The sequence below is a fragment of the Girardinichthys multiradiatus genome, chromosome 10 (assembly GCF_021462225.1).
Source record: "Girardinichthys multiradiatus isolate DD_20200921_A chromosome 10, DD_fGirMul_XY1, whole genome shotgun sequence".
Classification (NCBI taxonomy): domain Eukaryota; kingdom Metazoa; phylum Chordata; class Actinopteri; order Cyprinodontiformes; family Goodeidae; genus Girardinichthys; species Girardinichthys multiradiatus.
The window spans coordinates 12,660,727-12,678,075 of NC_061803.1; the positions used below are offsets into that span (position 1 = coordinate 12,660,727).

Genomic DNA, 17,349 nt, shown 5'->3' on the forward strand with positions numbered 1-17,349 from the left:
CCCTAAATACATCATCCCCATAGTGAAACATGTTGTTGGCAGCATCATGATGTGTGGTTGCTCTTCTTAGCAGGGATAGGAAAGCTGACTTCCAGCTGTATCTGTGCAGGGATACCAATTCTCACTCAACGTATAAATGATCAATTTTTGATCATTTAATATTGGTTGTTGCTCACATGGCAACACATCAAGATTCCAGTATATCAGCTATGAAGGAGAGATACCAGACTCTAATGCGCAAAGACATGAAACATGACACATGTTTTTAAGAGGTGAGCTTCCCTTAGTGTTGAGCTGAGGAGGTAGATCTAAGCCTGTCAACCAAAACACCGATAGTGTAACAAAGTTTTAGGAATCGTTTGCATCCCGCTGTAACATTATGGGCAGCACTGTCCCTAAAACACACATCAGACCTTTACCCATGAAACACTGATGTATCTTATTTATGTTACTATAATAGTTACTTCATAACAATACCATTATGGGGATTGCTTATCCTCATGTTGCTTTATTGGAAGTTTATAAGCATTTGTTCAGCTTGGAGTATGTCACGTTGTGGTTTTGGGGTGGACCAAAGTGCAGACAAGAGTTCGGTAGCCGCATTGTGAATAGGTCTTCGGTTTATTTTTACAGGTTATAAGGTGAAGCAAAATGTAGCAAACACACTGCAGGTACAGGCATGTGGATAATCCAACACTTACTCGAATTCACTGCAGGACCGTAGCAAAACACTGAACATAACCAGGGGTGTGATGGGGAGGAACCAGCAAAGGACAATGAAACAAAACCAACTAATATACTGAGGGAGAACAAAGGCAGGTAATCAAAGGAACTAAGAACAGGTGAGGCAAGGAGGCAGGAAGGCAGAGGGAGCAGGTGAACCTAATAAAACTAAAGCATGAGGAAAGGGACTAATTAACACGACAGTGAGCAGACCTAAATGAAACTATAGACCAAGATAAATAAAGCATAAGAATCAGAATAAACATGAACTAAAGAAAACAGAGAAAACAGAGAGAACACAACAACCTAAGAACTAGCAAAACCATAAAGAAACCCTGACTACAAAAGTAAACAAACCTAAAGCACACTGACTGAATAGACTGGAAGGGAAGCAGAGAACATGAGGACTAGAATGTAAACAAACAAAATATAAACAATAAGTAAACACAACCTAACCAGGGGGGCTGGAGAATTAAGATAAAACTAACACAGAGAAAATAAGACTAGTAACCTAGTAGAATATAAAAGAGAACAATTACCAAACAATAAATAAACACAAAGATACTAAACGGGAAATTGAACTAGGAAATACAATGAAAACAGAGCACTACAATAATAAATTATAATAACAATAACACCGAGAAAACGATACTAAGTCAAAACTAAGAAAGCAACAATAACAAAAGGAGCAATGAACGTGGAGGGTGCCAACACTACGGAGGAAATAAACAATCAGGAGTGAGAGGAAGTAACCAAAACAACCACAACTACCAAAATACTAAATATAAACATAAAAAGTGACTAAACACAAACAAAGTCCAAACCCTGACAGAGTATGACTTGTTTTGGATTTAAAGTAAGCTGTATAGTGTCTTTTCTGCTTTTCTGCTCCTCAATTAATGTGATGTCAGTAGTTTTACCTTGGTATGATAATTTCTTAAGAAGGTATTCAAGTCTAAAAAGTACGAATTTATCCATCTGTAGTAAATCTGTTTAAGGGTTTTTTTTAACATCCTTTTTATGTCCTCTTCTAGTACCATGTTAGCTCCACAGATAACCAACACTGAATATAGGATGTTTAAAATCTGCTGTTTGTACTGTAATGTGGTACGAATATAATAGAATAGAATTGAATAGAATATAATTGAATTGTCTTGTCATACCTGCTTGTGTTTTTGCAATATTACCTGGTCTGGTCCTTTGTTTTCTGTCTCCCTGCACCCCAAGCCCACACCTGTTCTGTGTTTTCCCCTGATTGTCTGGTCACGTTTGTCATTGGTTCCTCCTGGTGTTCAGTTTTGTATTTAAGCCTGTTTGTTTCCTTTGTTCCCCGCTGGTTCCTTATGTTATGTTATGTTATGTTATGTTTATGTGCGATCTCGTGTGTTGGCTACCCTGTCTGTGTCCTGCCATGGATAATAAAGACTCATCTTACCTTCAAACCTGGAGCTTCAGGAGTTCTTCTCTGCATTCTGGTCCATCAAAACCCACTATATGACAGGAGGAACCAGCCAACGGGACGAAGTGGGAGGAATGGTGAGGGAATTCAAGAGGGGTGAGATTCTGGTCAAATTATTTTCCCACCTTGCTTCCTCACCCAGCTCTCCATGGAGAAGGCTGGAAATAGCTGGCAGCCTTTAAGACTGGCTCGAGGTGAGGAAGGATTTTTTTCCAGATCCTTGGGTTCCACCACACCATTGAGGCCGAGCGGCAAAAGGCCCTGGGAGAAATCGACGCTTCAATCAGGAGGCCTCCTGCCCCCTCCTCCGCTCGCCTCTCCACTGAATTTGGAGGCGGCTTTCCAGCTCAGGGTTCAGCTCCTGATCAGCCATCGCCACTGCTTCCAACTCCTAATCCTGTTCCAGGTCCAGTTCCAGAGGGGTTCATGGATGAACCGCCTCCACACCCCGATCCCATTCCTGGTTTAGTTCCAGAGGGGTCCTTGGATGAACTGCCTCCACACCCCGATCCTGTTCCTGGTTCTGTTCCGGAGGTGTCCCAAGCCGAGCCGCCCTCACACTTTGTTCCTGTCCGTGAGGGGCTCCTGGATGACCTGCCTCCACTCCCTGCTCCTGTTCCCGGTCCTGTCCTGGAGGGCTCCGAGGATGAACTGCCTGCATCCCTGGTTCCCGTTCCGGAGGAGTTTGTGGAGGACCTGTCTCCACTTCCTGTTCCTGTCCCTGATGGTGCGAGGACGCACCCTCCCTGCCTGCTGTGTCTCGGCGGCTCCGCCGCAGGTCTCCACAGCCTCGCCGAAGGTCCCAGCGGTCTCCGCACTGCGCCTTTGAGCACCACCGTGGGTTCTCCTGGTCCCGCCGCCGGCTGTCAGATCATCGGCTCCTACGTCGCCGACATGCAGATCGGCCGAGGACGTCCTCCGGGCCGGCCGCCTCAACTCTGGATCTGTCAGGGACGGTCCCCAGGCCGTCCACATGAACTCTTGCCCTCCCTCCGAGGCCCCTTCTACCCACCCTGGTTGGATGCTTGTTTTGTTTTTGTTTTGTGGGCGTCTGGGATCCGCCCTTAAATGGAGGGGCTATGTCATACTTGCTTGTGTTTTGAGTTCTTGAGTTTGTGTTTTTGTAATATTACCTGGTCTGGTCCTTTGTTTTCTGTCTCCCTGCACCCCAAGCCCACACCTGTTCTGTGTTTTCCCCCGATTGTCTTGTCACGTTTGTCATTGGTTCCCCCTGGTGTTCAGTTTTGTATTCAAGCCTGTTTGTTTCCGTTGTTCCCCGCTGGTTCCTTATGTTATGTCATGTTATGTTATGTTATGTTTATGTGCGATCTCGTGTGTTGGCTATCCTGTCTTTGTCCTGCCATGGATAATAAAGACTCATCTTACCTGAAAACCTCGAGCTTCAGGAGTTCTTCCCTGCATTTTGGTCCATCAAAAACCCACTAAATGACAAGAATAGAATAGAATAGTGAAGTGAAGCAAATTGTACTTCAATTATGCTTCTTTTTTGTACAAAAACCTGTCTAGACTTTCATTGTATCTGTTGCATGTAACGATAGAGGCACAGAGCTCCTTTACTGCTCAAAATGTAGACAACCTTTACCAGTAAATGCGGTTACAGTGACACAGCTCAGACATGTTTAGGTCTGTTTTTTAGATTGTTGGCAGCACTGGCAGGGGTTACAATCTTTTGTGCAATGGGATGCAGGAGCCTCTTGCTGAAGGAGTTCTTCATTGCTGTTACTGTGTCATGCATGGGCCACTCATGTTATAGAGGTATGCTAAGGTTTTAAAAGCACAAAAACTACATCATACCAATCCTAGTCTTTTTAATGAGGAATTACAAAAACTGCCAAAGTTCCTGTATGCAGCACAGACTAATGTGGTGCTAATCCTCCCCCACCTGTTGCTGCAAACTGCCTACACTTTCCTTGCTTACTAGAAAATCTAATTCAGCAATTTGGAAATATTTCATGCTGTAAAATCATAGACAGTTATGGTGTTGAAACTAAAGGAGCCCCACCTATCTCTCCCATTAAAAAAACACTGTCTGTTGAGACATGCCGACCACTTCAGGCTAGCTACTCTCGCAGATAGCCTAAGTACTTAACCATCTTAGGTCAGCTTGTGTTACCATAAATAGCAGAATGGCAAAAGGGTATAATATTTGCACAATAAGCACTTGAAATCTCCTACTAAATTTAGCAGGATGACTATTCTATATTTTGTCTGTGTTTTAAAAACAAAATAAAAATTTTAGATAACATTATTTTAACTGTAAGAGTCAACATTTTCTATGATTTTAGCAGCAGTTTAAAATATTGCAGTGACGTAGTGTTATACGTTTTTGTTTTAAATGCTTGTGAAAATACAATGAAATCTTGAAACTGTGGTATTTTAAGTAATTCTGTGGGAATCTCATCCAAGCCTATGCCCATACAGGAGTTACGTTAGTTTGGCTGCAGTTCCTCTGCCCTCACTACCTGCACTGCATGATCACTATAACATCAGTAAATCATGTAAATACACTGGATGGGACACTGATGCGCACTTAAAATGCCTGTTTTTTTTGTGACATTAGAAAGAAAGACCATGATAAATCATATTAAAACTTTTTCCCACCTTTAAACATGACGTTAAGCTTGTACAATTAAATCGAAAAACAAATTTGTGAAATGCTAAAAATAAAAAAGCTGCACTAAGTGTGCACATACATAAACTAATACTTTCATGAATCACTTTATGATCCAATTTCACCATTTGGTCTTTTTCAGTAGCTTTACATGGTATTTATTTGCCCACCCAACTTAGAAAAGTTCTCTCATCCACACCTACCTTCAAGGTTAGGTTTTTGGCCATGAATGGGTCATGAATTTCTCCACTTTGCCAAGAAACCTACTTCAATCTGAAAACAAATAACCCTTGAATATGGCGCTGCAACTACCCTTTTCACGGTGTCTATGATGTCCTTTTGGCTGTTTGCTGTGTTGTTTTAGGCCAAACCTAACTAGTTGTGTCTTAAAGTTCAAGCTTGGTTTTATCGAGAAAAAAACTCTGACTTGCAACCCTGATCCTTCATTCAAACATAAGGAGAATCAGGACACCGTCGTCACATGCAGAGCAGCCCTCCTAAACAGTTTTGGTCTTTTCTTCCTATCAGTTATGGAGAGACATCTACTTGTTTCCCCTAATATTATAGTTTTTTTTTATATTTTTCTTATCCAGACCTGGAAAATTGTTAATTATTGATGTCTGACTTTAGTGTGTAACATGTATAATACAGTAGGCTGATACCTTTGTACAATTAATTTTGATCCTTTCTAAAATTTCTACAAATTTTGTCTTTAGCCGAAGAAGTCACATGAAGAAATATCACTTAGATAGGTTAAATGTATATATATATATTTTTTGGTTATTCAAATTTGCTAGAATTGATGTTAGGGGTGTGCCCAAGATGATTTAAAGCTGAACCTGAATAAAAAGGTACCTGAACAATTAGTATGAGGCAGAAAAAAAGTCAGAAAATATGTATTTGTGTAATTTGTTTACATTTCAGGAAGGGTATGTAAACGTTTTATACGTAAGTGAAAATTAATGAGTTGAAACACTGTGACCATAACAAGCTAATTTCCCCTAAATGGTCCCAGTTGAAACAGATTTCTCTGTCTTTGGTACAACTGGTCCTAAGATGCATCTATAGAAGATCATTTGAGGGGAGCAGACACTAAAACTGTTTTTATTTGCGTACTGTTCAGACTCTGACAGAGCCTGAAGACATCTGCATGTCGGAGATCAGCCGGCAGCCAACCAGCCATCTGCCCGCTAGTGTAAGAATCCACTAATTGTTCATTGCAGTAGATATTAAATCAGTCAAAATAACAAAATCATCAACAAATTCATCTTGATAATGTTGTCTGGTGTTTTTATCCTCAGAAAGTCGCTCATGTAACAATTTTTATTGGACATGGTTTGACTTTTATTTGTATTTACCTTTGTTCTATGAGATTTTCATGCTTTAATTCATATTTACCTTTCATGATTACGGACCAAATTATTTAATCTAAGCTCTATTTTATGATATGACAAACAAAATAATGCAAATTAGATGTCTTGCTTGGACTGTATTTATTAGATAATAAAGAAATGAAATTTCCTTCTTAAAATTCAGGCTACATTTATTGTATCAACTCTTTTAAGTACCACCAAAAGTTTGTAAATACATGCTTTTGTTTTTGCTCCAACTCATTCAAGAAAATGCTTAGGCTCAGGATAAGTTTCTTTTTTTTTAATTTCATTCCGAATAATAATTTATTATTAAGAATAGCCTTCACTTTATTTAAGAAAATACAAAATATAAATTATTTGTAATAATTAAGGGTGTAACAATACATAGCTCACAAGAAAACACGATAATATTTTCAGAAACAGTAAGAATATAGACATAAGCTATGATATGAAGTGGCTGCCATTTTTCTTTTCTTTTTTCTTTGTCTTATTCTAGCCAGTCTGATCAATGCCTCCTTCCAACCAATCTACTTTAATAAAATTTCTGCTCTGTTTACGAATTAAAATTACTAAAATCTTGCTTAAAAATCTCTGCTTGTAAGGTCTCACTTGTCACCATCTATTTATGTGTGATGATTTTACAACCAAACACATAGCAAAGAACATTTTTCTATCAGTGTGAAAGAGTGAAGTGGTTGCATTTAAGAACGGCTTCAGTTTAAAAGAATAAATAACTCAAATCTGACAAGATTAGGTGCGCGTTGCGGGTGGTAAAGGATTACATTTGCATATTCCCTTACCATGAATTTGCGCATTTGGGCCATTATCATATGTTTTGCATATTCATGAAGGCAAACATGCTAAAAACTTTGCCCCCGCTGTTCCGCTGATTTTAAACACGCAATCCGATTACCATCTCGTTTGTAGATCAGCTTTGCGGATGCAACTAGATTTGCATGTGGTTTTTGTAAATGCAAACCGTTTGAAGATCGGCCCAAAATATATTAAAATGTGACATGGTCATCTGTCTTTTGAGGTGTCAGGGAAATTATGCAACCACTTCTGCACCTTTTCATTATTTTTCATTCACCTAAACCTTCACCGGTCTCTTCTCGACATACACTATGTTGTCAAAAGTATTTGTCTACTTTTACAAGTACATGAACTTCGATGACATCATATTCTTAATGTAAAGGGTCCAATGTTTTGTTGTTATTATTTATTATTTTATAAACATCTTCTGTAAGATTTAGGAGTGTGTTCATAGTTAGATGAGAAAACCAAAATTGCAGCCTCCACTTTAATTCATCCCCAAGGTGTTCAAGAAGGTCGAGGTCAGGACTCTGTGTTGGCCAGTCAAGTTTCTTCACACCAAACATTATACACCTGCAGCCAATGAAATGATTGGAATTCATTGATTTGGTGGTCTGACCCAATACTTTTGGCAATATGGTGCATATAATGTTGAGTTTCCCTCACAATGCGTGAAATTCTTCTTCTCTCTGCGTTCACAGTTGGATACTATGACGAGGGAGTCTGGACTGAAAACAGCGTCCAGGAATACATCATCCATCATCGTCACCTCCATTTCCTCCCCATCCATACTGCACAGTCCTCCTGGTTTCCACGGCAGCCTCAAAGTGGCCAAAACGGTCACTCCGGTTAGTAAGGAGCTTCTCGACATCGCCAGGCTGGAGACAACGGTGTTACCATGAACAGTTTGCAGTAAAGTTTAGTATTGTGTCACCATGTCTCCCTTCTTGGGAGTAACCTCTACCAGCATGCCATTTGATAGGTAAGACTGGTAACTTTTGCATGCAGTGAAAATGTATGTGAGCCTGAATGCACAGAAAATGTTGGTGATTTTGGTCTTTTGTATTATAGGCATGGGCCAGTTTCTAGTTTTAATAAATAAAGCCGCAGTTTTAAAAAGTCACAAAACTTGGCATCTTGCAGTCCTGCTGTTTAAACTCTTTTAAGGAGATGCCAAACACTGTGCAGGGTTTTCTTTGCTCGTTTTCTAAGACGTCTGAGCAGCTTAATCGCCCTCGCCTGTTGCTGCAACCTCTCAGTGTCGTATGATAACTAAAGTTGGAAAAATCACCTCCACTTTTTGTTGGTACCATTGTCAGCTATTTGGCATTTTTTCTAGTGGTGAAAAAACATCTGTAGTCATGCTTGAACAATTATCCAGCAAATCTAAATTTGTCATTCTGTGCAACAAGAAGGCCAGCTGTAGAATAGGTCTGATGTGACTTTTTCAGTGACTCAAATGCTGGATTACAAAAAGATCCTTAAGGTGAGATTGTTGACTCGACACATTTTTGTCTTCACATGTGCACTAAATTAGTTTTCAGTGTGTAATAATAACTATACAAAGGTAGTTATTAAATAATCCTAAAGATATTAAACTGAAAGTAATAATTCATTGGGGAACCACCTGGAAACCAGGAACAAATAACTAACAATATTTGCATTGGTATTTATTGTTTCTTGGTCTGTATCTGTCAATCTGTACCAATACGTCAGCTGCGGTCCAGATTAATGAAGGGTTGAATTCAAGGCGTTAAACCAGCAACGATCACAGCGCACATATGCAAAAGATCCTTAAAAACGATAACCAGATTTATTAAAGTTAAAACAATAACTAAAATCAATTATGATGATTTAATGGGGACCACTGATTAGCTTCACTTAACTTATTTAAGTATGAAGCTCACTTAAGCTATGAATGCCAATCTCTGCATTGAAAAAATAGCAACATGAACAAATATTAGAATTATTATTCTTTTATGTATCATAATATACCAATACATTCTGTTGGTAAAATAAATAAAGTAAAATAAACAGGCTACTGCTATCAGCCATACAAGCAAGGCACTAGCTAAACTGCTCAATAGTCATTCTGTGCACCATAAATGTTTATTTTACAACTGAAAAAACCATTTATATTGGTGGAACTAAATGCACACAAATTTGAAAATAAAAGGTGACCATTTCTTTTTGGGATTCAGACACTATTTCTATTTCAGGTTGAACTGGACCTGTGGGTCTTATTAAAATGCCAAACACCACACTAGAGCTGATAACAAAGACACAGCGCTTCTTTACTGTGCTTTACAGAATATGCATTTATTGTAGGGTACTCCTTTAAATAGAGCAGATTAATGTTATTTCCTCAGACCAATAAAAACATTTTTAATACAGAAGTGTGGGCTTTATGAAAGGTATGTTTAATACCTGCTCATAGGTTATTTTTTAAAACGTACTTTTAATCTGACAAAGGAGCCTCATTGGAAAACATATTCTAATTTATTGAATAAGACTATCGTTTTGTGATTTTAACAGCAGTATAAGAGTACTATCTCTCCTACTTTCAAGTAAAACTAATTAGTTTACTATATTTTTTTATTTTAGTTTTTTCTTTAATTCCCATTATAAAATTGTGGTAGTTTTACTCATTATCATAGCACCAGAGACACACTGGCCCATGCCTAATTTGCAGAAGGATGCTTTCCCTTTTCATATCATTGTCACTGAAGATGATTTACCTCAAAGCTGAAAGGAACAAATTCTAGCCTTGAAATCACTGTGTCAAGGATTGTTAAAAAAATTGGCATTATTTAAAAAACATGGTGTTATTTACAGAATGTATTTCACCATAAGTTTTGTTTTCTGAGTATTTTTTCCTGTACTTAACCCAAGTGGTTTGTTCTTTTGGATGTTTTTTGGTAAGAAACATAATTTGGTGACTAAAAATCTCAGTCTTGTGATACATTTTGCACATTGTGTATGACCTATACTTTATAGGAATTTTCTAGCTATGTACCTAACTACTAAGAACATGGAAATATGCAGTACTTCCATAAGAAAAAATTTAAGTCCTAAAAAATGATTCATGCCGTCAAACCAAGCTCTTGTTTGTGATAATTTAAAGTCAATTTAAATGTTACATTTTACTACTGTGGGATATATATATACATATGTACTTTAAATACATATATAAAACGTTTAAAGTAAGAATACCGTTAGATGTCGTTCAACTACAGTTAATTCTCAGCCCAAAAGAGCCTAATCTGAGAGCTCACTGATCAATCAGATGTTATCAGAAGTCAGAACAAAAAGCATACATGTAAACAACCTTTACAAACAAATACAAGGAGGAATTTATTTAGTATATATTAGAAAACATATATACAGTATATCAGATAGCAAAAAGTGCTTAATTGGAGATTTTTTACTGAATTTGTACCATGTGTTAGTTATAGCTTTTTAATTTTCCTAATATATAATATAAAATTAGACAACTGGAACAAAATGTCATATTTAATGTAGGACGGAGGAAAGATCATTGTGACAAAAGAAACACCAGAGTGAGATATGAGCAATGTAAAGACATTTGCCAGACAGATAATAAAGTTAAATAATTAAATAAAAAAGACAAATTAAATGAGAGAGAATTAATTAACCTCGAGTTAAAGTCAGGCTTTAGAGATCGTTTGTTTAACTGACTATGGTCATATGGAGCCTGGTTCTGCTGAACGTTTCTTCCTGTTAAAGGGAGGCTTTCCTTTCCACTGTCACCACATGCATGCTCAGTATGAGGGATTGCTGCAAAGTCAACGACACAATGCATTGTGCTGAGTTTCCTTATATAGAAAACATTTCACCAATTCGTTTGGTCTATAGGATTGTATCTAATTGACTTGTCTTTATGATTGAACTAAACTAGTGTTTGTAAAGTGCCTTGAGACATTTGTTGTGAATCAGCACTATATAGATAAACTGAATTTAATTGAACGTACTGTATTATTTTTCATTGCAAACTGTAAAATCAGATTTTTATTATTCTGCTTCATCAAACAAATTTAGATCCTTCAAACAATTATGTACTCTATGGCAGGGAATTACATATCCTTTCATGCTGTTTGGTGACACTGGCTTATACTGTCTAATTTCTGACGTACGAGGATCAATTTGGAAACATAAAAATGTGAAAGTGCTCTTCATTTATGCACCAGTAGCTTTCGGTAATCTAATGCTATTTGCTGGTGAAATAAGGCCTTTTAACTCCTTAGAGTATTAAAAGGGTATTGTAAAACAAAATACACATCAATTTTGCAATTATAACTAAGATAGTCCCAATATTTGTTTTTTGCGCACCTACTCAGGCTGAAGAATATAAATCTCTTGACAGGCCACGGTGAATAATATGTAAAAGTACAAAATAAATATAAACCATTGTTCCTGTGATGGTCAATTATTTCTAAGGACATCATATGGTCCAGGTCGGGCTTGGGAGCATACTGAACCTGACTCTGTACATATTTGCCTTCTCTGTAAGACCAAATCTGTGTTATTACCTAAATGATAGCTTCCAAATTAATTTTATTCTTTTAATCAATTTAGGCTCACTATTTCAAAGCTCTTTCTTTCCACTTATGTACATTGCAGGTTCGGTTGAGATTACTATGAATGCTGCATCATTGACTATGATTGTACGGTGACTGTCTTCTTCACACTTTAAATTAAAATCAGACACAATGTTGACACTATGGTGAAACGATGATCAAAATGTATTTACACTTGTCCTTTTTAGCATTTTTATCAGTAAATCTGTAAAAATTACATATATTATGAACAGTATCGGTAAATTGTTGTCATGTTGACAGATTCTGTATGAATATTTTAGATGTATTGCATTTAAATTCTGTTTTATTGAAGTGATGATTTCTGTGATGTTGTCTCTGTACAAAATGTTTGTGTTGTTTCTATTTATTTTTCTATAAAAATTATGCCAAATTCTTCAGCGTTGTTGGAGTCTTTATGTCTTAGTGACACCTTTTTAATATTTAAGACTTTTTCATATTTTATATTTTTACTCAAACAGTGGTGGTTTCTGAAATGGGCCATAAGGGTAGTTGCCCAGGGTGGTGAAAGAAAGGGTGGGTGGCCAATGGTTTTTTAGCAGAAAATGTATCTTTGGACTGCCTGGACTAGACACCTGTTAAACTTGGCGTTTTAGAGTCATTCCTTCATGCCCCAGGCTGACGGAGCCATTATGACCATACCATCTTGGACCCAGCATAATGAGCTCCTGTCGTGTTGTTCTGGGGAGACGAAAATCACCATGAAACACTATTTTACAGCAGCTGCTGGAACTATTTTATTAAATTGTCTCACATTAAATTCTGAAGTTTATGTGTTTTTATTGTGTACACTGTTTTTGGTAAAGGTCGGTTTCAGAGTGAGGGAGAACCATATGCTTTGGGGTTTTTGGTCCAAAGTGGGGAGAGTTAAGGTATTGTAGAAGAGTTTTAAATGTCCTTCTTTCAGTTCTGCTGTGGTGGAAGAAAAATGGGTTAAATTCTATTCCAAGCAAACATTTTAAAATAAGGATGTTCTGCTCCGTAGAAGGTGCAAGTTGCACTCTTCACTAGAATAAGAAACACTACGTTTCTGAGAAAACATCTTACTTTGTTAAAGAGGTAGAGGTCTTAAGAGTTTGTGTATGAAAAACAATATGTTTGGTGTTACAACACAAAATAATACACAAAATAATAATGCAGTACTATAGTGTTCAACTGTTGGATGAGCATGCATTTCAGTCCAAAGGGATTCATATAAAATAGACTCAATTTTCCTGAACATTGAAACGGAAATACATTGACATTTTATGAAAATGTATTACTCTTTTTTTCTTGCTGAGAACTTTATGAAGAGCTGAAATGAGCACAAGAAATCTGCTTTGTAACATCAGATCTGTGCACAGCCTTTGATTTTAAATGAGTGGGTGCAGGTGACAGAATCCCAGTAATACCTGTATGTGACATTTAGAAAAGGATAGCTTGCAACCACCCATTAAAACAATCTGTGTGCTCTCTCTTCATTTAACCTTAACAACTGTGGTTGACTGCTAGTTAAACCACTCCATATGACACACACACCCACAGACCTACAAAGAGTCGGCGGCCACAACAGCCTGATGAGTGTGTTTCCAGGGAATCAGCCCCGGGTGGGTTTTGTTTCCTCTCTTAAGCAGAATAAATTCTGGCCTGCAGAAAACATTGACACACAAAAAACCTGATTACAGATAATAAGGTGCTGGCAGCACTGAGCGATAGCACTAAGTGAGAGAGCGAGAAAGAATGTGTTGCAGTAAGAGGGGTCTATATTAGCGACGTGAATCGGGCAGTAAAGCATTCTGGGGCTTCGTGTTACAGACCTTATACGGGGCCAGGGCCCCCATGTCTCTGTTGCTCTGCTATTCTTAGCCTGTGTCTCTCAACCTCACCATAAATTCTTCTCCATTCACCATCTCAATTTTGTGTTAAAAGTAACTTTTAAGGATTGCAGTCCTCACAGACTTGGTGTTTCTTGAGAGTTTTTGGTTTCAGGATCAGACTCAGTTTATCTACTCTGGCTCAGCTTCACTCTGCATTTTGTTTCTGTATGTGTGTGTTTGTGTGCGTGCCCCTGTGTGTGTGTGTGTGTCCATTTCGTGTGTCTCACAGGTTCCACAGCACCTGACCCACCCACCTACCCACCACCAACGCCCCCTGTGGTGTTTGTCCTGAGAGCTGGACTCAGACGAGAAGGGACTGCTGTGAAGCCAGTAACTGACGGTGGAAGAGCCAGCACCCACCAGGGCACTGAAGTCTGGGACGAAAAGAATAAGCAGCAACAAGGCATAAGGGGGAGAAAGTGCATCAACAAAAGGAGTTGTTAGCAGGAGGAGTGCTGACATTAAACAGAAGATGAGTACATACACAGTGACTCTGAATGGCCCGGCTCCATATGGCTTCAGACTACAGGGAGGAAAGGACTTCAACATGCCCCTCACCATCTCCAGGGTAAGGAGAGATACCCTCACAGGCTGACATATGCCGAAAAATAAGTGGGAAATTTAAAAAAAAGCAACAAGTATTGTGTTGTGTTGGCCTTCATATGTGTTTGGTGATTTGACATGATTGGTTTCAATGAAAAACAGCTCATGTCAACCTATTGAATCTCCAAAATTGTGCAGTATAAAAATCTAGGACCAAAGTTTTGAATAGTGCAAATCCAAGTGTGTCCTCATGTAATTATTTGCTCACATTTATGCAAGTTCAAACACATAGCTGGTGCATTGTGCGTGCAGAAAGGTGTGATTAAACAGGAGCTGGCAATCAGAGATTATGTAATGTTACCATATGGAATGATGACAGGGAAGCTCCGATGAAATCTCAGGAGACATTTCCAGAATAGAGCAGCACTGATGAAAAGTGAGTTTTACAGAGATGGTAACTTTCTCTACAAAACAAAGATTTAATCAATACCTCTAATTAGCGCTGCAGTGTATTGTGACAATAATGTAGTTGTGATACCACTGGTTAACACTGCGAAGACGATACAGTTTGCCCGTATTTCCCTCGCTCTTCTTTTTTTTTTTACCATCATCGGGATGTCTGCACCAATATCTGTGAGCTTTTGGCCACTAAAATGTGCATCAGGTGTGGGTATTAATTACATAGTTAGTCCACCTAAAGTGAATGTATTGAACGGGAAATATTATAGTCTAGCAAATACTGCATCCAAGCTCTGATTTGCAATCTTGATTCTGCACACATCGATATTGTGATTTGATATACTAGCTTTACTTCTAATTAAAAATAATAATAATTACATATAAATATGCATTAATTACATTTAATTGCAAAATCTTAAATTAAATTAAAATGAAAGTTTAGATTTTTGTAAGGTCATTATTGACAAAGTTTTAATTTAATAATATATGAAAGAAACTGTATATTCTTTAACTAGTTTGGTTTTTCTGTGCAAGACACTCCTTGTACCCTAAACGTATTTATCTGTTCAATGGAAGGTATCGAACTTTGTCAAAATATTTTCAGTATAAAGCTAGATCAGTTTTGTACTTTAGAATTAGAAATGATTGAATGCAGCCAAGACTCCTCAGCATACGCAGAAATAGCGCTTTAATTAGAAGCTGATAGGAGCTGAGAAAAATCCGTGTCATTAGCCAGCAACAGATGCATTTCATCTCAACATTTCAAACGATGTTTACACTGGGCACAAGACAGAAAGGGTGCCCTTTCCGAACTGATTGGACAAGTAAAAAAGCAATAGAAAACTCATCTGGTGCAAAACTGACAGCTTTATTTTCCATTTTATATTCCTGTGCTGCCCCGCCAGAGTGTTGCACCCTAGGCAGTGACCCATAGTAACACCACAGTAACAATAAATTTAGATTAAAGTATAATCTACCAGCAAATCCCAGTTGAGCGGGACTTTGGTCACTCTTTGGCATGTCTGCTGCTATATTAACAGTATTGGCTTTAAATAGCATGAGAGGAGAAATGGATGGAGGGGCAGGAAAGAAGTAAGGAGTGTCTAGAGGCTAATGACAGCTTGTGTTACCTTTAGTAAGCTTAATTCCTCGCTGCTCGTCAGTTTTACGTTCAGCCTCTGGAGTTGCACCTAGACTAGATTGGATGAAGGAGGCGAGAGAATGAAGATGGGATGCTCACCTGTGGAAGGGGCAACCCTAACCCTTTGCAGCAATCCCACCTCCGTGTTCTTCAGCCAGCGATCCCAGCTGCTGACATTTGTTTGTTTATCCTCTGATCTCAGTCTTTGAGGGTTTTTCATCGCTGGCCATATGACATTGATTCATCAAATGTGCTCTCCCCCCTCCCTCCTGGTTGTGATGGACCCCGGCAGGTTAACGTAACATAAAGCACTGTGGCTTGACGTGACAGCTCAGGGTGGCATTACAGTTTGACGTAACTCCTCCGCGGTTGGATTTCTGTCTGCTTTCGCCAAGAACTAAGAAAAGAAAGAGACATGAAGACAGTGGATTCCTTACATGCTGTTAGCTAAAGCACGGAAACCAGTGGCCGAACCGCTGATTTTGAGTTATTTTAAGATTGAAATGCAGTCATTTTGTGTATATTTTTAACACAGTGATGTTGTCTCTGCAATGTCACCTGAGTCAGTTCACAAGCTTTCTCTGGGCTCGTAATAAAATAAATCAATTCTATATTCTCTGTTTGGCTACTGAATTTAGTTAAGACTAATTGAAAATGTATCCTGGCTGAATGTATTTTGACTTTAAAAAAGCATAGAACATTTATCTTAAAGAACTTGTTTACAGTATATTGTATCCTCTTACCTGCTTTGTCTTGTGAAATATCTGATGCTCTGATAATATAGAATAATGTTTGAAAAAAACGATCAAACATGTATTTGATTCATCAGAGGAGTTTTTTTGTCTTATCTACCTGCTATCACCTTGATCTTTTTTTATTTCCACTTTATCCACTGTCTTCACAAACAGATATTATCGCTGAAACTCAAACTGTGACGGATCAAAGGTAACTCCAAAAAGCAGATCAAAGCAAAGAGGCTTTAGAGCATGATCAAGGACATGTGATACTAAAGAAATTGAGTGAAAAGACAGCTTGTTTGGTTAACATATATGTATATTATATAAATCAGCCATGGACATCTTGCATGATTGTGAGTAGCAGGTGTTTGTGTGTTGGCCAATGAAAGCGGGCTCAGCAGAGTCAATCAGTATGAAGCCATAGGCATCAACAGCATCTCTTATTTTTAACTCTTTAACGAGTTGACTGTAAGTCTAGACCAACACATACGTCTCTCAGCTTAACCTTCTGCCCAGGTTTTACTTTAAGATTAATCAAATTCTTGTCACATACAGTTGTTACAAGATATTTGCATGCATTATATAAAAAGACACATAACCATTCTATTGCCACCATCTATGATTTGGTTCTCAAAACTGTTTGCTGGAATCTTGGTTTATTCCCCCTGACAGAACTTGATTAACTGAGTCAGGTTTGTAGGCTGCCTTGCTAACACACCTTTTCAGCTCTGTCCCAGTCTATGGGACTGAGTTCAGGGCTTTGTGATGACTTTATTGTCCTTAAGCCATTTTGTACCTAATTTGTTGGTATAATTAGGGTCAGGCCCCACTTGAAGACCAATTTGTCCTTAAGCTTCAGCTTTGTGGCTGTCTTGAAATTTCCATTAAATGTTCTTTCCTCTGATGCCATTTATTATTAACAGTCCCTTGTGTAGCAAAAGACCACCAAAACACGATGCTGAACCTCCTGCACTTTTCAATTTGGATGGTGTTCTTA

General features: G+C 38.2%; 2 protein-coding genes across 3 annotated transcripts in view; both read left to right on the top strand.

The window, feature by feature from the left end:
- LOC124875677 (melanopsin-A-like) overlaps positions 1 to 11,994 on the top strand; it is a 59,388-nt gene extending 47,394 nt beyond the window's left edge. Inside the window, exons 10-11 of the mRNA XM_047377975.1 lie at positions 5,938 to 6,009; positions 7,702 to 11,994. Of these exons, the coding sequence (XP_047233931.1) occupies positions 5,938 to 6,009; positions 7,702 to 7,902 (273 nt within the window). The 3' untranslated portion in view covers positions 7,903 to 11,994. The remainder of the gene's footprint in view (positions 1 to 5,937; positions 6,010 to 7,701) is intronic.
- A 1,746-nt stretch (positions 11,995 to 13,740) lies between these two features.
- Positions 13,741 to 17,349, top strand: part of ldb3b (LIM domain binding 3b) — a 29,274-nt gene continuing 25,665 nt past the window's right edge. The window contains exon 1 of one of the 2 annotated variants that reach the window (XM_047377677.1): positions 13,741 to 14,040. In XM_047377677.1, coding sequence (XP_047233633.1) covers positions 13,945 to 14,040 — 96 coding nt within the window. In that variant the 5' untranslated portion in view covers positions 13,741 to 13,944. The remainder of the gene's footprint in view (positions 14,041 to 17,349) is intronic. The other variant, XM_047377676.1, reaches the window with a different exon arrangement.